General features: G+C 45.1%; 2 protein-coding genes across 3 annotated transcripts in view; one reads left to right on the top strand and one right to left on the bottom strand.

The window, feature by feature from the left end:
• zhx3a (zinc fingers and homeoboxes 3a) overlaps positions 1 to 1,439 on the bottom strand; it is a 13,301-nt gene extending 11,862 nt beyond the window's left edge. Inside the window, exon 1 of one of the 2 annotated variants that reach the window (XM_060070070.1) lies at positions 1,136 to 1,439. The gene's annotated coding sequence lies outside the window, so the exon portion shown is untranslated. The remainder of the gene's footprint in view (positions 1 to 1,135) is intronic. The other variant, XM_060070069.1, reaches the window with a different exon arrangement.
• A 900-nt stretch (positions 1,440 to 2,339) lies between these two features.
• fam83d (family with sequence similarity 83 member D) lies at positions 2,340 to 6,024 on the top strand. Its single transcript, XM_060070072.1, has 4 exons — positions 2,340 to 2,974; positions 3,992 to 4,159; positions 4,263 to 4,387; positions 4,535 to 6,024. Exons 1-4 carry the CDS (start codon positions 2,495 to 2,497, stop codon positions 5,535 to 5,537), a joined length of 1,776 nt encoding a protein of 591 aa, XP_059926055.1. The 5' UTR covers positions 2,340 to 2,494; the 3' UTR covers positions 5,538 to 6,024.
• The last annotated feature ends 17,518 nt before the right edge of the window (positions 6,025 to 23,542 follow it).

Here is a 23,542-nt window from a genome sequence, read left to right as displayed (position 1 = left end):
TGCACCAGCACATTAAAGCTGAGATATATTCTGTTAGGACACTCCTGGCAACAGGGGAGTTGCCAGAAAATTGCCAAAAGAAATGTGGTATATGTGGTAATTGTCAGGTCTCAAATGGACCATATATAAGTCACAGGGTTATTACAAATGAAAAGGGCTGCTGTTTTTGCTGCTTGGCCAATACGGGTTTTTTTGGTGACAGATGTTTTGGACACAGGACCTGGCAACATTAGTCAGCAAAGAGGTCCCTCCCCTCAGGGGAAAGGGAGACACATGGCAATCATCGTTACACCAACATGTCATGTATGTTCATACATTACATGTCGCTAAAAATACATTGGACTGCGTGAGCACGAGTAATATTATATCATTACTCAGAAAAGGTTTTTTCAGACAGAGGTGAATTTGTAACCATTATGCAGCCAATATAGACAACGTTGTTTAGAGGGAATATTTTTTATGGTATGTATTATGAGGAGCCGCGACAAGCCTTAAAAGAAGAGGAGGAAATGGAATAGTTTTGTACGTGGTGATAAGGGCCTGCCTAACTGCTCTAGAAAAAAAATGATTTGTTGGGGAGTTAAAAATCAATAGGAATTCATAATAGTATTTAGTATGCAGATACGATTCGTGGACCCAGACTAAATTAATATGACGATGACTATGGCTACTATTTGAAGTTTGTATTTTTTGGGAAGCGAAAGTCCTCACTTTAAGGCAAAAGGAAACATTCGCCGCGTTGGTTAATAAAATAAGGAGATACGTCACATTCTATAGCGTGCGAGAGCGCAAACGAGTCGATACATTCTTCTCGTAAGTGTAGCAAACTGGCGCGTTAACCCGTTCACTTCGCACGGCTGTGGGCAAACACTGCCTCTCAGCTTACTTCTCACCACAGATCGGCTACTCTAGCAAAGATAAAGCCTAATGAATATTCCCCAAAAAATCCTTACTCCGCACACCCTCCACCCCCCACCTACTGTCGCCATTTTATACATTGGCGACTTGATATAAACTGCCTAGACTACAGCAGCATATAACATGCAAAAGCGAGGCATTAGTTTCTGGCCACAACTTGGTATCGCACACCCGTAATAACAAGTATGACCGTTGGATTGTTACATATTATTCTTACCTTAATGGTTGGCCCGGGAGACGGAATCCGACATTAATATATAAATGAATAATATTAGATTAGCTCCCTTCGTTCAGCTTTGAGAGGAGGGGGTGGGACGTCTCCTCAAGTGAACCCGGTGAACTGGCGTGAACTCGCTAGTGACCACATGCAAGGTACATTACCTATCCTGGTACACAGTATGGACAGCAAACAACTATGGTCGGCGGCGCAGGACGAGGCAGCCAAAATTATAGCGAGTGTATTTCCTATGAACACGTGATTCAAAGCGTCACCCAAAATCCAAAAGCCCTTTCATCTAAATTTTGGAAAGGGCGGGGAGGGGACGGGGATTGTAAGGGGGAGGGAGGGTGATACGTACATTGGGCACAGGCACATTTGGGTATGTTGTTAGGGTAAGGTCTCGGAGCGTCTACGTATACAATGGCGCCACGGAGAGGGCTAAACGGGTGAAATATATGGCAAGGGATTTTGCTTTTTACTGTATCCACCACACGCTTTGGGAACCCTAATGTATTTTTTATTTAAACATTGTGAGGTATACATTTTAAAGATTTTCACATAATAAGCATTTTGATAACCCTCGTGACCTTGTTTGGCCTTCCATGCGTCAAGACGCGCGGCGTACGCTTTGCTGTATGCTGTCTACAGCACACCATCTTTCTAAAACACAAACACTTAAAATTACTTTCGCTTTCTGAATACCTTTGTCAAATCGAATCCAATATTTGCAATACATGATAGCACTTGCTTCCAATGAAAAATACTTTAAGCGCCATGGCGCCTAATAGGAAGATCACAATCATAGCATTTTCATTAGAACCCATTATTGACTAAGTGAATTCCACACATTGATTTGATTTATTGGGAACCATCCGAAGACACTACAACGTAAACAATAATACCATAACATGTACATACATACATACATACATGAGTATAATCTAACTGGCTATACGGGACGTACAATAATTTATAACATAGGCGGACATGATTTTATAGTGTGCGTAAAATCAGTTTCCACGTCAGTCATTGATTAATCTCGTTCATTCCATGTGGCTGTGGGTGTTGTAGGCTACAGTAGTAACCAGAGATGGGTGAGTCAAAGAGGGATGTACTTTAGGTTTGTTTGCCTCCAAATGAGCCAATGAGCGTCAACTTGGCCCAGAGTGACAGTCTCACAATGCATAGCCGGAGCGCAAGTGTGCGTTGACGACAACGGGCCAGCCAATGCTGATCTTCGACACCAGCAGAGGGGCAGGAGCAGAGGGAAAAAGCTAAAATACAAATTTCGTACCGTGAATCCTCGTCACCTTTTAGGCCTACCTGATACGTTGCGGACTCATTTTAAAAGTTCTAATGATGGCGGCCTTGTCGCAATGTTTAGAAGATTCACCCGCAAAGTGGGCTACCAAAAAGACAAACGATTTGAATCTCCAAGAGTTGTACAACGAAAGTCACCGACTTGCTTTGGAGGAGCTTGTTTCCTGCGGGACCGACAAGTTTATGGACTTTCTCAAAAAAGAGAGAATTCCCAACTTCATCTCGGATGAGGAAATACAGCGGTTAGTGCGGAGTGCTGTGGTCCCTCGGTGCCACTCGATCCACGGGGATGACTTTGAGCAGTCAGTTAGCAGTTCAATGGACTGCTCCTCCGTTACATATTTCCCCGAGATCTCCGATGTTGACCCCCCGCTGTTGGAAGTCGGCTGGCCAGCTTTTACTACAGGCTCCTACCGAGGAGTTACCCGTGCTGTTGCACATTTTCAGCCAAGCTACGGAGAGTGCATTTATAGCTGCAAGGAAGCTGCACGTCGAATGATTAAAAGTGCAAAAGAGGTACGGATGTTGCCAAAAATGCAGAGTAAACGCTTATCGTGTCGTTTTTGGATGCAATTATTAATTATATCGTAATAAGTTATAACACACACACACACACACACACACCAACTAACTTCATATGCAGGCCTAAAGGGTTTGTACATTGGATTTACTATATCACGAATGGACGTGGCCATGTTCAAGACCTCCAGGCCACACACACACACACACACACACACACACACACACACACACCTATATATATATATATATATATATATATATATATATATACTGTACGTGTGTTTGCGTGTCCTAGTGGATTCATGATTCATTCCAACGAATTTGGGAAAGAATATGTTCCTTAATGTTGGATATGGTTGTCAACTTCAAAAGGGAGATGTGCCCGTGCTACGCCCTCATTATGTGCCCCAACCTGCAACTTGAGCGTCATAAAAAAGGAACGTGCTCGAATCGGCGCGGAATGAATAGAACAGCAAAACTCTACGTATGCTTCTTTATGAGTAGGAATGTATCTAAGTCTATGTATTGTATCTGTACTATTTAACATATTTTCTCTTATACAAATCATACAACATATAAGAGTTAACATCTTGAAGGTTTGTCTATTACAATGGCTGAAGAGATGGGTAAGCCTGTATTATATGAATTTGCATTTAATATCATACCCAGCAAAGATCAACCCAAATAAATAAATATATTATTTTAAGCAGCGCAGCTCCAACATTTGGGAAGACAATGGGCCCACTTGTCTCCAGCACAGAAATTATTTGTTTGCTGACCAATCTTTACAGCTCATTGCCATGGTAACAGACCAGAGTCGATAGAAAGCTCATCAGAGTGCACATTACATGGTGCGTGTGTGACAGAGTCCCACTGCGCCGCGTGTTTGAACGAGGGCCTTGAATTTGCCAATAATAAAATAAAAAACCCAATCATGTGCCCCATCTAGTACTGCAAGGCTGCAGTCTCAAATGAAATTCATTGTATTACCTTGGTACTTTTCCATTGCAGGTGATTGCCATAGTTACCGACTCACTCACAGACCTGGATATCTTCAAAGATCTTCAGGAGGCATGCACCCGCCGAAATGTGCCAGTCTACGTCCTCCTCGACCAAACCAGCGTTTCTGCCTTCCTGAAGATGTGCAACGATATCGGCATCCGTTTGGACGACCTGCGGGTATGTCAGCCATGTGTACACAGGGTGGTGTTTTTCTGCCTGCCCCAGGACAATTGGAAACATATCTTTGTATTCATTTATTTTGCCTTTTTCTTTCATACAGCAAATGAGGGTGCGATCTCTCCGTGGCACAACATATTACCTGAGATCTGGAGCCAGTATATCTGGAAAGGTCCACGAGCGCTTCATGCTTATTGATGGAAACCGCGTGGCAACCGGTTCCTACAGGTAGTTCACCAGGTTTCCCTCCCGGTGAAACGGGAGACATAGCTATACTGGCACAATGTGGTGACGGGTTTCTGTTCCACTGTCAAACACTCACCTCATCAAATAGTGCTGTTGCCGGATAAGGATTGATGTTCTTGGTGTCGGCAGGTTCAACTGGACCGACGGGCGCCTGAACAGCAGCAACCTGGTGGAGCTCTCTGGCCAGATCACAGAGAAATTCGACGAGGAGTTCCGCATCCTCTACGCCCAGTCGCTGCCCCTCAGCACCCCGGCCCCCCCAAGGGCGCGCACCAGCGGCGCGCACGAGCGCCTCCTCCTCCTCAAACACACCAACGCCACGTCCTCCCCGCACAGCGCCAGAGCCGGACCCGGCGCACACATGCTGTTCCTGACCAGCACGCCTGGTCGAGAGCCGCGGGCCCTGGCGCCGGACGGCCAGCCCCCCCGTGACCCCCTGACCGGAGAGGCCGGGTCAGGCTCCTCCGTGCTCGGGGATGAGTGGGCGGAGAACCAGCCGCAGCACATTGAGGAGATGCCAGAGATCCACAGCGAGCCTCCAACCGCCCCGACGCCAGATGCCCCCAGCGAGGTCGCCACCCAGGCTCGCTGTGTCATGGTGGACTGTGGCTCTCAGACCGACCCCAGGGGCCTCGGCCACCCGAACGGCCCTCACCACGCACCAGAGAACACTGTTGCTCCATCGCCCACCGCCGAGCCATCCACGACCACCGCCACAACAGCCAACCGCGAGCCAACGACGAGCCCCACCCCGTACCCAGCTGGTTCTCCCCCCAGGGGGCTCGGCCCCGTCTCCCCAACCCGGCGGGTGTCGGGACCCCGGTCTCCGGTCGTGACCCGCGACCCAGCAGCAGGTCCTAACGCCGACGCCAGCCTCCGGGACTGCTTCACCAAGCTTAGCAGAGAGCGCCAGCTCCACTACTCGTCCATCCGCAGCAGGCTGGAGAGCATGGTGAGCGTGTTGTCCCAGAGGAGGGAGCTGGCGGATGTCACCAACGTCAGCCACACCACAGCCGTGGCAGCAGTGAGGCCCAGGGCCCAGCGAGAGTGTGGGAAGGAGCAGAGTGCCGGGATGCTGCCTGGGGAACATGTGAGCGTGGGCACTTGGCCAAGAGCCAGATGTCTCCACTAAATATCTCTCTTATACAGTGCAAAGAGTTAAACGCTTTTAGTACAATTCAGGAGAAGATGGAGGGTTTTTATGGTTGATTTAGGGTGTGCTGGGGAATTTAACACTACTATACTTTTCTGAAAGAGTGGCTTTATGTACCTCAATCCTGTGCCTTTTTTATGTCTACGTGTTTTCTTGTCTGGAAGTTTTTTTACTTTTGTTCTTTTGTGTGTGTGGGAGTCGGAGGCTGGGATGATGCAATACCAAAGCGGATTAATTAAGACCACCCAGAAATCGAGTTAGAAAAAGTGCAATAATGCTTTGGTCTTTGTTGTTGTAAGTGATACCCTCTACTGAGAAAGGTAGTATCTTGAAAACGTAGTTAGACTAATGAATTTGAACCTAAAAAGAATCTGTATAGTTAATATAATGTAGCACTTGGAAAATGCTGTACCTGCTGTAACTACATGGTAACATTCCAGAATAAATCTCATTCTATGATCAAAAATATCTTTCTGATATAGTTACAGTATTAAGAACGTCTTTGATGCCTTACTCACATTCCATAAAATTAACGAAGCATGTGTATTTGAAAAGTTCCATTACATTCTTATCTAGCAATAAGAAATAAGAACTCAAAGACAAAAATGAAACTTGTTTCATGAAACTTGAGAATAAGTAGTGAGTTGGAAGAATTACAAGATAAAGCACAGAGATGGCTAACAACAATTTCCACTAGTTATTCTATCCCCTTCTGGTATGTTTTCCTCACTCTATTGACTGAGACTTTCTTGACTTTTGCTCTCTCTGGCTAACATTAGTTTAATGTGCATTCAATGTTTAACAAATAGTTCAGAGGGAAAGTTGCCAGAGAGAATCAACACCATGCCTTGTTGCTTCTGTGCACTCCTCTGATTGGTTGGCAGACATCACCTGAGGTGCTGGCATGGCAGCTGATACTAGAGAGCCAGAGAGAGAGAGAGAGAGAGTTCAGAACACTGGGAGGTTAAGGGCGAGGGAGGAGAACGAGGCACGAAGGAGAGCAACAGATAACTCACTGTTTCACACACAACACTGGAGCCAACCTATACTTTTTGTAGCTTTGCTCTCACTATTTATATTTGAGTGTTTTTATATTATGTTATTTATAAAATTATGTGTTATGGGAAAATGCCCTAATACTGCTGTCATGCGAGGCCAGGAATTATTATTATAATTGCCATATTGTCATAATTGCTATTATTTCAATTGCAATTTTTTTTGCATTGTACGAAAACACTACTTATGTTTATTCAAACTCTATAGATAATAATTATAGATATAATTGGTATAATAAATTGGAACAATGGAGCAATTATAATATCAACATAGTTTCTAACTGCCGAGACCACAGCAGGTAGTGGTAGATCAGGAAGTAGGTAATATTCCAAATAAGGTTATCACTGCCAATACTGATTGATTTAGCTCAATTTATCAGTTGTATGCGAGCCTAAATGGTGCTGTTCACAAAATAATGTGGGAGTGGGAGTTTGGCCAGCAAGTGTGTGTGTGTGTGTGTGTGTGTGTGTGTGTGTGTGTGTGTGTGTGTGTGTGTGTGTGTGTGTGTGTGTGTGTGTGTGTGTGTGTGTGTGTGTGTGTGTGTGTTTGTGTGTGTGTGTGTGTGTGTGTGTGTGTGACTATCATGGGTGTGCGCATCTCTCGCAAGTCAGGCACATCAAAACGCTGTCGTATTTATTATGTAAAAATCGTGCACTTAAGGGAATTGTTCTACGAGTAAATGGAGTGGTGTTAATGTATGAGAGGAGGGTGGTTGATTTTAATTGGCTGTTGCGAGACATCCAGTCGTGTGCTAATGAACGAAACAGTAGGGGACCCGCACAGCACACAACAATTCGCGCAGATTATTTTCCGCTCGTTGGTAAATTTCTCCCTAATAACGTGACAATGTGCAAAATATTTCCAGGGCTTCAATTGCTTTTGTCAACTACATTCATAGGGCATTTGTGCTCAAGGGCGCGTCGATGACTTCTCTCAGCCACCAGAGAGAGCTCTGTAATTGGAAATGAATTGAAGCGCGTGCTACCTTTCAGAAAATCCGTCTTGATATTAGGATACATACCGAAATGTGCGTTTAGAATTACGCAATGTTTAAGGGTAAATATTAGCTTGATGAATTGTACGTATTTTATATTATTTTATTTATATAACATTTGATTGTATATATATATATATATATATATATATATATATATATATATATATATATATATATATATATATATATACAATACAAGAACACAGACACATCCTCTGTCTTGGAGTCTTTGTATAACAATAAACTGGAATCACTATAGGCGTATACTCGTTTTTTAAATGATTACGAGGTGGCTAGAAAAAGTAGACACTGCCACCAAGTGATGTCTTTCTGTTATGATTATCCATTATGTTTCAAAGGAATTTATTATACTGGTTATAACTCTTGTTCTGGCAAAACATTTTTACAATTTCTACTTCATATTGGTTTATAGAAAAACAAGTTTTTTTAATGTAATACTTCAACCTATCTATGGCACTCTGTGGTAGTCATTTAACGTCAAGCAAAGCAACAATAAAGGTATAATTCAATATAAATTGATTCATTCATTCATTTTGATTGAAATCATTATAAAATGTATAAAAGAAGAACCGCCTATTGATTTGCCCAAATAAATGAGTGTTAGTTAGTTTGATGGTCATGTAGCCTCTCACCCTTACGGTGTCCCAATGGACAACAAAAAGCAGGGATGACCCACAAGCCTCCAAATTAAATATCCTAGTGTCCATCACAGGTTAGAGTTATACTGCCCCTCTCATTGCCTTGTATTGATCAGCTCATCATCTGCATGCCACACATATCACAAAACATCACTGAAATATACCCAGATTTAATTTTCATTAGGACCCTAACCCTTACCCTACATTGAGGTTGAGTGAGTGAACACAGCAGGAAACAGAGTGGGTAAAACCATCAAGAGACTGTCGATGCTCGCTGCTGTTTCTGGTTCTGGAAGATGTCGACTGTGCGGGGCAGGTCACATAACTACTAGAGGTCATCTGATTCCAAGTTTTTGGGCTAGTTTTGCTTGCAGAAGCAGGTTGACAGAGTGAATCCTTGTCTCTACAAGTGAGGCTTTTAATTAGACCAACTGTGGCTGATGAGGTTGAGGCTTGATTACCGTACCTTCATTAGTCAGAACGTAAGCTATTGCCTCTCCCCAGGGCACCGTTTGGCACCAATAAAAACAGCAAAGCCTCTTACTTGGTATTTTACACTTACATTTACCCTGCACCTAAACAAATATGCAGACACACACAAGCACACACACTTGTCTACTTGTTATCAGCTTAAAAACAAATATACACAAACAGACAGACACACACTGACACACAGAAACACACACACGCACACACACACACGCACGCACACACACACACACACACACACACACACACACACACACACACACACACACACACACACACACACACACACACACACACACACACACACACACACACACACTCATTGGTCAACTTAAATCAGCTTGGATGGACCTCGGAAATCCGGTCGTTGTTTTTAATTAAAAAACAAAAAAAACGAAAGACAGCTAAAACAATTGCTGGTGCGGTGAGCCGTCCACCTTATCAACCGTCCCTGTCATAATGAATCTTGTTGTCCATGCCACCTCAGCCTTGTTTCCCATGAGGGCAGCGGAGGGTAGTCACCACTCTGTGGAGGAGGAGGTGGAGGTGGTGAAGGATGAGGAATGCCGCCGTCTCGTTCTGCCCCAGGCCACAAAACACCGATAATGAATGTTCATCTCATTGGAAAATAAGTGCACCCATAGGCCCAGGGAAAAAACGTGCGGTCAGGATTATGCTGCTGCCGCTGCTGGCCAGGCGTTGTTTGGGGTTGAGTGAGTCAGTCTCCTGACAGTGACACGCACGTTCACCCAGGCTGCATGATAGCCTGTCACTCCCCAGTTGTTAAAGCGCTGATGCCACTCTGCTGTGTGGGCCGGTGCAGGTGGAAGCTAATGTGCATAAGGTCCTTTGTGCTAACTGCATTGCAAGGTTTAACATGCGCACACAAGCGCCTGCGCATGCACACGCACGCACCCCCCGCACGCACGCCACCAACACACACACACACACGCACACACACACACACACACACACACACACACACACACACACACACACACACACACACACACACACACAAACACATAAACACGCACGCACACACACACTGTCCAACAGCAACGGGAGCTGCTATTTTTAGACAGGTACAGCTGCTCCTTAACACACAGCCCCTTAAAGCAGCCTTACGCAGGAGATTTATGGCAGAAGCCCTCGTGAAACAGCTGTAGCGTCTCACCACTTGCTCAAGGAATACAAGCTCAGGTCTCTCCAGCAGACCCCATGTTGTTGAAGTAACCCCCTTTATTCGCCGTTCACTGCACCCCAATTCTCACCATGGCAGGACAGGACAGCCATGCCTTGAGTGTACGGCTTGTTGTACTTTGAGTGCCGGCAGGCCTACTGTATTAACCTCCGGGGCTCAGGACATCTGGCGTGGTGGAGATGAGTCATTCGTTGCTCATAGGATTCTTGTGGCTTCACTATATCCCCGCTACCTGGTTGCAAAAGCACCTCTCGGCAGTGTGTCAGTTCAGCACCCATTCCTACATTATTTGTTTATCCAAGAAATTCCCTCCCTATTCTGATAAAACGGAGGTTGCTGTTTGCTCATGTCTATATTTTCCCATTCCTGTCCTGGATACGATCGGATTGTATTTTGTCCCTGCTGGCATGTTTCCTTGTGGCTCTGTGTTGTCCCAACACTCTGCAGGCCTTGGTGTTCCTCAGATACACCCTTTACTACTGTCCTTCTCTCTCTTAGTCACAACCACCACAACAACACCACCAGTGTTCCCAACAACTCCACTAAGTCCCAGTATATATCCAGGTAGTGCAGAAAAGAATAGACTGTCTGTCCTTTTTGTGTGGGTGTGTGTATGTGCGTGTGTGTCATTGTCGCGTTATCAACTCAAAACAAGCACAAGGCGTTAGCTTGTGTTGTTCCTGCCGCACTCTGGGGCTAACGTCCCACGTCGCTCTGCAGCGGCTGTGGTATCTATTTCAACAGCTCTCTATCTGTTTATTGATGCATGTCTTCCATTGATCGGGGCATTGATTTGCCATGCAATCCATTACCCATCTGTCTGTTGCAGCGGGCTTTTAAATGATCTGTCAGATTGAGCTATTAAGTGGAGTGGTGGCGATGTCCAAAGGTTGATGTTACATTCAGCCAAGAGAGGGAGGCCGAGGGATGCACAGCTATAACTAATAGGGAGGAGAGATTGTGTGTGGGGCTATGTGTGTGGATGAGAGTGGATGTGTTTGTGGCTGTGTGTGTGGGGATGTGTGTCTCTGTGTGTGTGTGTGTTCATGTTTGTATCTGTGTGCATGCGTGTGGCTGAGTGTGAGAGGGACGGGTGGACTTACACGTGTCCTGAGGCGGTTGATGGGATGAGATAAACTAATATAATATGGAAAAAGGTGTTTACACAAAGGAGTGTTTCTTTAGAATTGGCCTATTATTGGGATATTTAGCATTGTGTGTGTGTGTTCCGCTTCGAGATAACGTGAGATGCTCTCAGGGTGTGTAATTGATTAGGGCGTCTCTTGGGTGATTAGATGTGTAGGCTGCTGTGATAACAAAACTGTGAGTGTGAATTATCTCCTTCCATTCTGCCGTATTGTCCCAGTTTCAGTGTAGCCAAGTTGTCTGTAAGCACCAGGATCAAGCAAACTTTTACAAAGAAAACGCCACCGGCAAAAATGTAGATAAAGGGCCTAAAAGATGGTTTTCCGATTGAGATTCACGGCGGTTTCATATATATTCATGAATTCGCACAGAAAAGTCAAAGGGAAGCAGTATGATAATCTTGCCATAATTGCATTTTTTTCTCCCACTGTTTTTGGCAGGTGTGCTGGCGGCTCCTTGGTAAATCATATGACTCTCTCCCATGTGTGTGTGTGTGTGTGTGTGTGTGTGTGTGTGTGTGTGTGTGTGTGTGTGTGTGTGTGTGTGTGTGTGTGTGTGTATCCACTCGTGAACAGCGTCAAGGCAGTGAACAGTGGATAGACTCTGACCCATGAATCTGAGGAGTAGTCATCATTCGACGCTGCCACCACGCAGCGCGACGCGGGGTGTGTGTGTGTCTGCGTGATCCCGTGGATTCATGGTTAAATACCGACAATCATTTGTTCCCTCGATGGTCAATTATATGTTTAATTAACTGAGACAGACATTAGATAATTGAACTATCGACTGGCCTCTCTAAGCAACATTTATCTTCTGATTCAGCGAGAGAAAGGCTCCCCCACACATGGATCACATCGAGTTCAATTCAGGGTCCCGCGATCCAGTTATAACCGGAAACGATCAAATAAAATAATAAAAAAGCCTCTTTGATTTTGCTGACGGTTCCCGTTTGACATCTTAATCTCGAGCCAATCTCTTTCACGCGGAGACGACGCTACCTACCATCGCAGCAATGCATCCCAATGCAAGCCAAACAAACAGCTGCATCTCAAGTGGCCATCCATGTTTTCATACACGCGTGTCGGCTCAGTGCACGTCAGTGCAGCCCGCCCCCCGCTCCCCCCAGCCCGCCCCCCAACCCCCCACCTGAAATGTGCTGACACCGCGGCCCTCCTGTCCAACAGCCTGCTGCCCCCTCGCGAACTTGGATTTAGCTCAAGGGTATTGCCACCCGGCTAATGTGATGTAGCTGTGAGAAGGAAACAAATTGGGCTGACGTCTTACACGTCGCCTTGTCTTGATTGTGTGATGGCTTCTGCTGCTAATGTGTTACGATGGGTAGACCGGTAGCGCAGCGGAGGGAAAGGGAGAAGAGGAGGCGGAGGAGGGGATTGTGTGTGTGTGTGTGTGTGTGTGTGTGTGTGTGTGTGTGTGTGTGTGTGTGTGTGTGTGTGTGTGTGTGTGTGTGTGTGTGTGTGTGTGTGTGTGTGTGTGTGTGTGTGTGTGTGTGTGTGTGTGTGTGTGTGTGTGTGTGTGTGTGTGTGTGCGCGCGAGAGCGAGCGATCCCGCCTAGCACGTCTGTGTGTGTGAGGATGAGGGGGGAAGGGCCCTGGTCTGCAAGATCAGCACAACTGGAATTGCATTGATTCAGTTAACTGCAGAGTTGGGGCGTGATGTGGAATTCTGTTTATCAGGAGGTGCAGTTTACATGATAGGCTCCATTTTGGATCTCATTTTCTACGTTGTTTTTCACTGTTTCTCCTTGGTGTCTCCATTACAGAGATGAAATATTCTCCCGGCTTTGTACATTAAGCCACGCCACGAAGGATATTCATTTGTCCACTGAAATAAGCAGCAATGTAAAAAGAAAAAGACCACTCTGTGTGTGAATATGTTGGAAGTAAATAAAGGGCTCACAGAAAGCTTTTACTCCGGTGTTTTTTATCACAAGCACAACAAGGAAGTGTAGTTGGCACTCACACACACAATGATGTCAGCAGAAAGGGCTTTTTCCGCTTATTAAGCTGAGCCAAAAGCATCCAATGCAAGTAACTGTAATCGTATCCTTAGAAATTATAAGTAGCCATTCAATGATTAAAACCATTTAATGTTTATAAAAAAAAAGGCTGGCTCCATCAGACAGCAAGCTCTTTGTCCCTGCTTGTAAACACCAATATCATAGGAAGGCATACAGAGCTATGTTCACAAACAACACGTTGTACATGTATAATATATGTTACATATTCAAAGGACAACGTTGTGCTGTTAATTACCATACTGGATGGAACAAGCATTGAAGCCCTTGAATAATAGCTTGTCAGGTGTTTTTTGCTAATAAGGGAGCTGTTTGTTGTGGGTGCTCGTCCTTAAAAAGGCATTTTTAAGAGACACACTCGAAAAAATGCTCTCTTCCTTTCCTATTTCTTTATTCTGCTGTAGGGAATTTGTCTCCGAGGCTTTATCGTCACTGCCTCAAATTTCCCCCGACTAGTTTGTCATTTTGCTGATCTGCACGCTTTTCCATATTTCACTATTCTTATCATCCACTGGCAGTAAGATGATCCATTTCACTTATTTCTTAGAAGTGTGGCCGTGGCATAAGTCAATATCTACAAAATGAATCCTGCAAATGGAAAGCTTGCTGAGGAGGTGCGGCGAGTGGGAGTAGTTAGCGTAGCACTGGTGCTCGTGGCACATGACACTATTTTATCCAGAGTCAGCAAGGGTAAAATGTCAAGCATTTCTTAGGGAAGCGCCTCCATAGGATTCTATTCAAAGCTTTAATCTTAATTGAGAGCATCACACATTGATATTCCATGGGCTTCTTTGCCCTTCGCCTCTCAGCTACTTTCATTTAGAGGACGGCCGCCCCGCACTACAGCACGGGGAGCGTTTTGTCACACAGCCAAGGGGCCAAAGGCAAGGTCAGCCTCTCGCGTAGTTGTGGTCGGCCGCGGAGCAGGGCCTGGTCCAGGGGCCTGCACGGGAGGGCATTCCTCCCCTGGTCTCGGGCCACACCCACCCTCTTCCCACCGCTCCCTGTCAGCGTGGTCATTTCAGCGGGCTGGTTAGCATAACAACGCATTTGTTCCAAATGAGTGCCCTAATGGTCACAGGTGTGGACACAGGTGAAGAGGATCGTTGAGAGAGAAGATGTAGATGCTGTGCAGACAATGGCGGGACACGACTGAGAGCTGAACTGTCTTCAGCTATACCTGATCTATATGGGGCGTGCAGCGCACACAGGGAGGGATTATAAACGTTCTAAAATGCCACCGAAATGGGGTCAAATGTATGAAAATATACCGTTGTTGTGGAGGGGGTTTCTACAAATGCTTGTGGTACTTCAAATATACTAATGAAGGATCTTTGTTTTATTTTATAATGTATTTTATTTCAATAGCAATAAAACCCCATTAATAATAAGCTAATAGATACAATTTAATATTCAGAAGATTGAATATTCAAAACAATTCAATTTATTTTATATAACACTTGCTATTTTGATGATTTATGAATGATCATGATATGTCCAGTAAACAAATAAAATATTATTACCTTTACCATTCGTATTAGTTTGCTCAGTAAAAGTACAATGTGCATAAGTTACATTTAACCAAGTGCACAGCACTGCAGAGAACACTCCAACGCGGACAAAAGCTGCCCACCCCAAATCTGGGAAATGTCCCCCCAAGCAGATCTGTCTAAAAGCGGGCACAGTCGAGCTAAAGCAGCACCTCTTTGACAATGTTAGTCCTTCCACTAAAACCTGCCAGCGCCCTCTGACGCAAACATGAATGAAATCACTTTCTGCTGGCATAAGACATTATGGAGGAGTTAGTTTAATATAGGTGTGGTTATTCTGGGTAACACACTTTTGTCCTTTCTGAACGTAACTGAATGTAATGTATGAGATGTGATAATGAGTGACAATTTAGCGACAAAACTGGTTGTTTATAGAGGTAACATAGTAATTACCTATGTGTGGAGGATTGTGTGGAGAGCGTTCTAAATCGCATTTTGCACAGCATCTCAATCATCTGTAATAAAATAATGCTGGAATCCATTGCCCCGGTAAGATCCAAATATCCGCTTACAGAGACTCTCTAGTAGTACAGTTGAGGCTGGGAATGATTGCAAAACAAACAGCTCCATTAAAGAATGAGCTCCAGTGTTTATAACAGAAGTGGGCCGTGACGAAGACCGCCTCAAGAAGCCACGCCAGAGAGTGTTGACAAGGGTCGTATAGCTGTGACTGGGTGCACCACTGTCCCTTTTATCTCTAATCCTTTAAACACTTGCAGGGTAAATGACCTAAACTAAACCAACCTTGCAGATGCGGGCAGTGATAAGGCACCTGTCATCGGCTAGTAGGGTGTGAGAGTGTGACTGGGGGGGGGGGGTTGCACTCTACTGTGGGAAGAGTCCATGTGCCACCTTTCCAGGATGACAAAACACACATGCACATGCATCCACACGCACACGCACACACAAACACACACACACACACACACACACACACACACACACACACACACACACACACACACACACACACACACACACACACACACACACACACACACACACACACACACACACACACACACACACACACACACACACCATCATGTAGGAAAAGTGTTTACAGCTTTCCCTGCCCCTATTTGGGTGCACTGAGGACTGAGCTCTCTACATTTCTCATGCTCTTGCGTCGGCCAACTGCTGACACAGATATACTGCAGAGAGATGGCAGCGCAGATAGATATGCATGCACATGTCAAAATAGCCCTGGGGGGGTCGGCGTGTCTGAAAGCAAAGAAAAAGGGATACAATAAGATCCCACTCAGGGCTGCAGGATACATGAATTGACATGCATCCAAAAATCCTCTAATTATAAAAAAATAACTATAATTATTAGACAAATAATAGGATATTTTGTTAAAAGAAAAACAGAAAAAATCCTTTAAGTGTGCTGTGTGTCTTTTTATTTGAAGGTGTAAGTCATTGTATCAGTGCTGATGAAGCATTGTACTAGGATCAGGCTTAAAGGCTCAGAGCTCCGGGGTTCTTCTGAGGTTTGTTTTACCAGCATGGACCGTGAATAATACCGCTGGTGAGGAGGGGGGGGGGGCTCTTCTGACAGCTTTATCAGGTGCATACCCGCTTGATAAAGGGCATTGTGGGTGATCTGATTTCAAAGTGTCTTCTTCTTCTTCTCCTTCTCCTTCTTCTTCTCCTTCTCCTTCTTCTTCTTCTTCTTCTTCTTCTTCTTCTTCTTCTTCTTCTTCTTCTTCTTCTTCTTCTTCTTCTTCTTCTTCTTCTTCTTCTTCTCTTCCTTCTGTGGGAAAGCCCGATGATGCTGCTTTCCACTGATTCCATAGTGACTGACTAAAGCACAGCTTAGACAAAAGAAAGTAATAAACAACAAAAGGAAAACGACTCAAGTGCCACGCTGAGGGCCGCCGTCGTGGGTTTGCTTGAAGAGGATATTGACAGATACGATCCTTTAAAAAAAAAAAAAAGCCCTCGTTTTATCTGGCTAATCAATAAAATCCATCCCAAACAGGTATTGATGCAAGTCAGCTGTCAATGAAACCTCAGCTACTTTGTAAGTCATTAGGTGACCTTACGGTGGGTGAGAATTTGCCATGAAATGCCATGTTGTATAGTTGTTGAACATAATCCATTTTTTGTCAAATCGGTGAGCCTGATAAAGTGCGCATCAATTCCACGAGTGGAATAGATGTGCACATTTCTTGCCATTTTGTAATAAAACAGCATTTCACCTAAATATATTTGCCAATACCTTGACATGATCTCCGTCATTGCTGAGGACGGTGATAAAGATGGCTCCTTAGTTATTTAAAGGAGCGAGGGAAACAGTTTCAGCTTTCTGTGTGTTGAAAGCGGATACACTATCACTGAGTCACAGCATCTACCACGGTGCCTTCCACACCATTACTTCATTTCACTTAAGAGTCATACTGACCTTCTGAACTGTGTCAAACTCTGTTAAACAACGTACTTAATGTTTCAAGGGGTTTGATCACCATACTAGAACCCTTAAGTAACAAAGATATTTGGTTGGCTTTGATCTAGTCCCACTGTAAACTGTCGTCATGTTGCCTTCACCGGTCCCTCACAGTGTGATATGATGAAGCTATGATGATAATGTGTGTATTAACCGATGTAAGTCGCTTTGGATAAAAGCGTCTGCTAAATGCCCTAATTATGATGCATGTTGTATGCAGATGACGTTTCGTATCCTCCTGTGTGTTGGCTGAAGATGGCTGTCTGTGTGTGAGACAGAAAGGAGGGGGATTTTCTCGCAATAATCCTCGAACAGTTGAACCTCCTTGCAGTTGACTTGTTGGGTAAAGGTTAAAGGTCAGTCTATGGGTTACCCCCTGAGTCCGTAGTGACTGTTTTAAAGGAGACATATTATACCACCAGGTTTGAGTGTAATTAGCCTTACAAGCTGTTTCGAAGATCTGCCCCATATGACATCACTAGTGGGCGTGTCCACCTAGATCTATGCTGGATAGATGAGCAACGTTTACTTCAGTCCACTGGGTAGGCTGGTAGACTGATCTATCCAGCACAGATCTAGGTGGACCCGCCCACTACTGATGTCCTAAGGGGCAGATTTTCAAAACGTCTTGTAAGGCTAATCACACTCACACCTGGTGGTATAATATGCCCCCTTTAAGTATTATTTATTTCCTTGTTTATTTGGGGGTGGCCTGAGTATTTTAGTCAGGCAGGTATTTTAGTAGCTTAACTTTTACAATTCAATTATTTGCAGATATAAATAAATGTGTTTCCAAAATTATTGTCTTTCATTTACTACATTGGAATACAGTTATTATAGGGGATCTATTGTTTATATGTTTATGGATATGTTGTATTCTTCTTGTTATCTTTTTTTTTCATAATTCAATTTTTATACGTTTCATTCTAGGAGAATTACGTTTGAACACATGTAATGATATCGCCATAGTTCAATGACTGGTTGAATGACACTTGCTAGCTGTAACGCTTAAGCTGCTACATGTACAAATAATTCAGCTGTGGATGTTTGCTTGAAATTGGCTTTTAGTTCTGAAATACTATTATTCACAAGTGAGCGGAAAAACTGCCGAGCCAAACCAGGATGTCGGTTTCTCTAAACTGAACATGTGTTTCTCTAAACTGAACGATAATTATCAAGAACTGGTCACCAATATAAGTCTAAATGAAATCGGAAGTGTCAAAGCGAAAATACACGTGTATTATTTTGACTGTTGAGTAATAACTCTCAGAGGTTTCTTTTTCCTTTCCAATTAAATCTCAGAGCACTCTAGTTCCTCTATCTCTTCCACAGAACAAAACAAGTACACAGGTTCATTATCGTACAAACTGTAGTAGCCTGATCGACTTCCCTGGTACTGTATCTGTAGTTCCAAACATTCATTGAATACAGATACATGTTTATCGTTTGCTTTGGTCTTTCAACTGATGGCCCAATGACAGAACTAACCAGATTCACAGTTTTAAATCCTAAGAATGAGCAGTATATAATTAGGCAAGTGTCAAGTTCGCGATCCATTTTTACACACGTTGACAGCGGAGACAAATGCGTGGGGTAGATGGAATCACAACGTAATTATGGGCAAAGTAACCGTTGTGTGTAAGACCGGAATGGAGAACTTCAAATCCCATTTTCAAGGAACGCGGAGAAGAAGCAGTAGCAGGAGTTACATAAGAGGGCTGTTAACATGACACATTGGAGGGAGACACACCCAGTTCCACCGAGTCTCAGTACAACCAACATGAATGATTACAGCTCACACACACCGATGTCCACAACTGCAAGGCCTAGCGTTTGTATTCTTAGAAATGATATAGGCTTTGAAGAAGTCAGTGAGCAGCAGGTCCAGTTTAAATGGCCGTCTCTCGAACCACCTTTTCATATCCCCTCGGGTTATGTTAAATTCTTGAGTTTCTTTTTGATATGTTCAATGTAAATTGACATTGACCATATCTAAAGGAAAAGTCCCATAGTACCAATGCATTCCTCGTAGTGCAACCATTAGTGGGATTGGGTTGAGAATGTCTATGCCTGTGTCGGTTTTAATGTTAAACAGTTTGGAGTGAGATAGCTGTGTTGTTCTTAAACGAGGCTGCAGTAGGTCACGGTCAAATTACACCTCTCATTACATAACCGTTTTTTTTCTAATCTCTCACCAGCAGTGATAACAGTTTAATGTTTCATACGAAAGCCCTCATGCCAAAAAGCCAAAGTCCCCTTCACCTGTCCAGGGGGGGAGACTGGTGGACAATAAGGAGACAGACTACAGACCACTACTTTATCAGTCAGCCGAGAACCCAAGGCCGGCGTCCGAGCAGAGGCTCAGTCCCCCCTGATCAGCACAGCCTCTGCCAAAAGCAACCGAGAGCCACAATTATCTGCCCTATAGATAGTTAGGCAGCGCTTGGGGCCAGGAGCTGTGGAAAGGGAAGAGGCCATTGCGAGTGTTGCATTTGTGTGTGTATGTGTGTGTGTGTGTGTGTGTGTGTGTGTGTGTGTGTGTGTGTGTGTGTGTGTGTGTGTGTGTGTGTGTGTGTGTGTGTGTGTGTGTGTGTGTGTGTGTGTGTGTGTGTGTGGCGGGGGGGGGGGGGGTTGGCTCGTGTTTCTACAGTGCACTAATGGACGCTTGTCATCATTACGGACAGAAACAGGAGGGCGCCTGCCAGCTGCATGACCCCCATAAAACAGAGCAGGAAATCCTAGCAGAGAATGACATGGCAGGCAAATGCCTGATCCTTTCTCCCCTCTTTCTCTCTTCCCCTCATCCCCTTTCCCTTTCTTCCCTTCCTACCCCACTTGTTTACGGCCGCTGAGCCCGAGCAAAGCAGACCTGCTAGCTCATTTCTCGGACGCACTCCCCACTTCCTTTCCTCTCCCTTCCTCACTCTACTTCACTCACTCACTCTGACTCTTCTCTCAAAATGGTCGCCTTTCGACTCTTTGACTGCGGTCTCACTCCCCGTCGTCGTGCTTGGTTCATTAAAAAAACATGTTTCAACTTTCTGCTGGCTCCCTCTGTTGTGCAATTCAAACTGCAGCACTACACGGAAAAGAAAAAGAAAAGGAACATGGTGTGCAGTCGTCACCAAGATTAAAACGAGGAGCATTTCAACGAGCAGTGATCTCAGCTAATTCCTACTTTGGCCTTGAGGTTTAATGCCTTATAAACATTCAGTTGTTTTCCTCCTCTGTTGTCCAACATGGCCATGTTTTAACGGCATTCCTGAAGCCCTGTGAAGTATACTACCTGTATAATTATTACATTCTGGAGGTCAGCCGCTGCACTGTTTCCAAAGTCCAGTCTCTTGTGGTACAGGACCTCGTCAAATCCCCTCCCGGGCAGCGCTCAGTCAAACGTGACAGGGATCTTTATCAGAGGGCCGTCCTATCATATCACAGGGGCTCATGCGCCAACACGCTGAACAACAGGTCCCCAGGAAGCTAGCTGGGTGCCCTATAACAGCCAGTAAGATAGCCACGGAGCTTGCTGGGTGCCCTATAACAGCCAGTAAGATAGCCACGGAGCTTGCTGGGTGCCCTAAAGCAGCCAGTAAGATAGCAACGGAGCTTTTATTGCCGCGCCGGGGCTACACATTAATCCACTCCGTGAGGAGCGGATGAGGGCGTCATGTGACGGCGGGCCATAGTCGTTTACAGCAGTGCCAATGTAATCACTATACGACCACAGTGAGCGGCAATGAATGAAATACCTTCACAGTCCAATCCAGGAGTCACGTAACTGGATGATTTGATGAGACAATGAGGCACTCTGCCTTTATTTCAATTGAAGAAATTGAAAAATTTTGAGTGACAGAGGGAGATAGAGGGAGAGATAGGGAGATTGTTTGTGCACGTCGAGAGGAGGCCCGCAGCCTGCACGCGGTACCGATTGCCGTGTCTGTGTGTGTGTCTGCATGCGTCGTGCGTGCGTGAGGCCACTGACCACGGCGTGATTCACTGTGTCACAACTTGTTGCGGAGCAGCGAGTGGACATCCTGATCGGAAACCGCAGCCAGCGGTGCGGTGTTTTTCCTGTGTCACAGAGCCTAACCGTCGCACAAAGAGTCACTTGACTGGACCCTCATATAGGAAGTGAAAGAGGAAGCCCCCCCCTTCCATCCTGTCCTCCATGCAGCTCTCTGAGCAGGCCCCAGCCATTGCACAATAAGAGGTAAAACATACAGCTGGGGACTGGTATTGTCCTGTTATTTAGCAGGGCTGGGGTCAAATGTCTGCTTGGCTGACACGTACCCAAAGTACGTGTCAGAAGGGCAAACACACAAATCAGTGAGTGACTGCTGTTGTTTGTTTGAATTAGGGCTGATTTGGACGATGCCGAATTTGGCTAGAAGATCCACTCATTCCGCTCCTATCATCCTATCAGCTGTAATCCGGGGAGGCCATTTTGCAATCATTTACTGGACTCAACCTTATCTGTTATGGACTGCCTAATGTCAGTAGGCCTCAAAAACAAGGAGGTTTGTTTGAATAGTTGACCTGCTACAATCGACATTGTCAATGGGCGGGATATGACAGATCTGAGTGATGGGTAATATCGCTGCGTGGCGTCCCCTGATCCTGCCAGCGGTCCCCCTCGCTGCTGGCCGGAGGCCCCTGGCTGTATTGACTGGTGTCAGTGTAGCCTGCATTCCTCCTGCCTCTCCCTACACAATGGTCAGCCTCTCCAACATTCCTCTGTCTGTGTCCACTGTCTGAGACACAACCGGGCTCATGAAAAATCATCCAAACTCACTCAACTCCGTGGAGCACCACCAACCTAAGGTCACCGTCTTTCAATTATTTTCTCTGTCCTAACAACAGCACGGCCCATTTATTCTACGGCGGGGTTGAAGCTATCCCTCTATCCCCGTCTATAACATAGGCGACCGCGGGCCGTGAACAAATTCATCTATGCGGCAATGTCTAATTCGTCCCCAATCCTGTGAGCGAGGCGCTTTTTTTCACGAGCATTGTGACGACGCTCTCTATCTGTCTCCGGCTATCTCTTGTGATCATATGACCCAGCCATGCAGACACCTTCCCCTGCTGCTGACTCAGTAGCCAGCCTCTGGCGCTCAGGGCTCAGGCTGGCTGCTGGTGGCGGGGAGGAGGCTGGCGGTGGGGGAGCGCTGCCTGGCTCCTACATCAGGGCCGGCAGCCTATCACACGCGAGGAAAAAGAGCTGGCTAATCGTTTCTCCAATGGCACCCCGCATGCTGTGATACAGGACCACAAACCGCTGTCCTCTCCAATATTCCACTTCTCCTGCCTCGCCCCGCCGCGGCTGCCCGTTAGCCGGCGCGTGATGCCGTGCATGCAATGAGCACACATGCACACCACAACATGTACATCTTTTAAGGATGACACATGCTGGTGTGTAGACACACACATACAGACAGACACACAAACACACACGACAATACACACAAATAATCACTACACGCAGATTTGGCCTTTATTGCTTAACGTTTTTCTGATTCCATTTGGGTGCAAAGTATTATAATTGTTAACGGTTAACACATTTTAAGGTTGCGGTTAAGGTCAATTCAAAAAGGTGTAACATTTCTTTCCTCACAAATGTTCACACGTCTTTAGACGTCATATTTAGTACTACCCTCTATAACAAATGATTGTGTTCCTCAGTTTTAGCAGGTGTTGTTTCCGCGAAATTGTTCAAGTTGTCTTACAAAAAAAAGACGCATATTAAAGCGTATTTTGTATCCATTTATATTATAAGCATATTTATAATCTGCTCACATTTATAATCGTTCTATAAGACGTTCACAAACAGACCCACCTTAAAATGAATGAACTGAATAGCCACAATTAATGTACAGTATCACGTAGATTTATTATAAACTTTTTACAGTTTTCAAAATCAGTACAATAGCCAATCTGACTGCGGGCCTCCCGGGTGCAGGCCTAGCGATACAGGAGCATGCGTCGGGCACCTGTGGTGGGTATTTGGAGCTGTTTTCACTGAACAAAAGAGGTGAGGTGAAAGCTGTCAAAGGTCACTCATAAAAGAGAAACATGGTTTCCAGGCCTGTTTGAGGTCACTGACAATAGTGTATAACGCAAACACACGCACACACACAAACACACAGACACAGGCACACACACACACACACACACACACACACACACACACACACACACACACACACACACACACACACACACACACACAGTAACACACACACACACACTGACACACACACACACACACACACACACACACACACACACACACACACACACACACACACACACACACACATAAACCCTTCCCAAGAGCGGTCTACGTAATATTAAAACAAACTAAAATATTCAAACATAATAATAACAACACATTTTACA

Source organism: Gadus macrocephalus, chromosome 13 (genome assembly GCF_031168955.1).
Source record: "Gadus macrocephalus chromosome 13, ASM3116895v1".
Taxonomy (NCBI): domain Eukaryota; kingdom Metazoa; phylum Chordata; class Actinopteri; order Gadiformes; family Gadidae; genus Gadus; species Gadus macrocephalus.
Note: the sequence above shows the minus strand (reverse complement) of the source record. Positions and strands in the feature narration are given on the sequence as shown.

Coding starts and splice junctions, on each gene's coding strand:
- fam83d (XM_060070072.1), top strand. CDS start 2,495: ATGATGGCGGCCTTGTCGCAATGTTTAGAAGATTCACCCGCAAAGTGG. Junction 2,975..3,991: donor TGATTAAAAGTGCAAAAGAG/GTACGGATGTTG, acceptor TTTCCATTGCAG/GTGATTGCCATAGTTACCGA. Junction 4,388..4,534: donor GTGGCAACCGGTTCCTACAG/GTAGTTCACCAG, acceptor TGGTGTCGGCAG/GTTCAACTGGACCGACGGGC.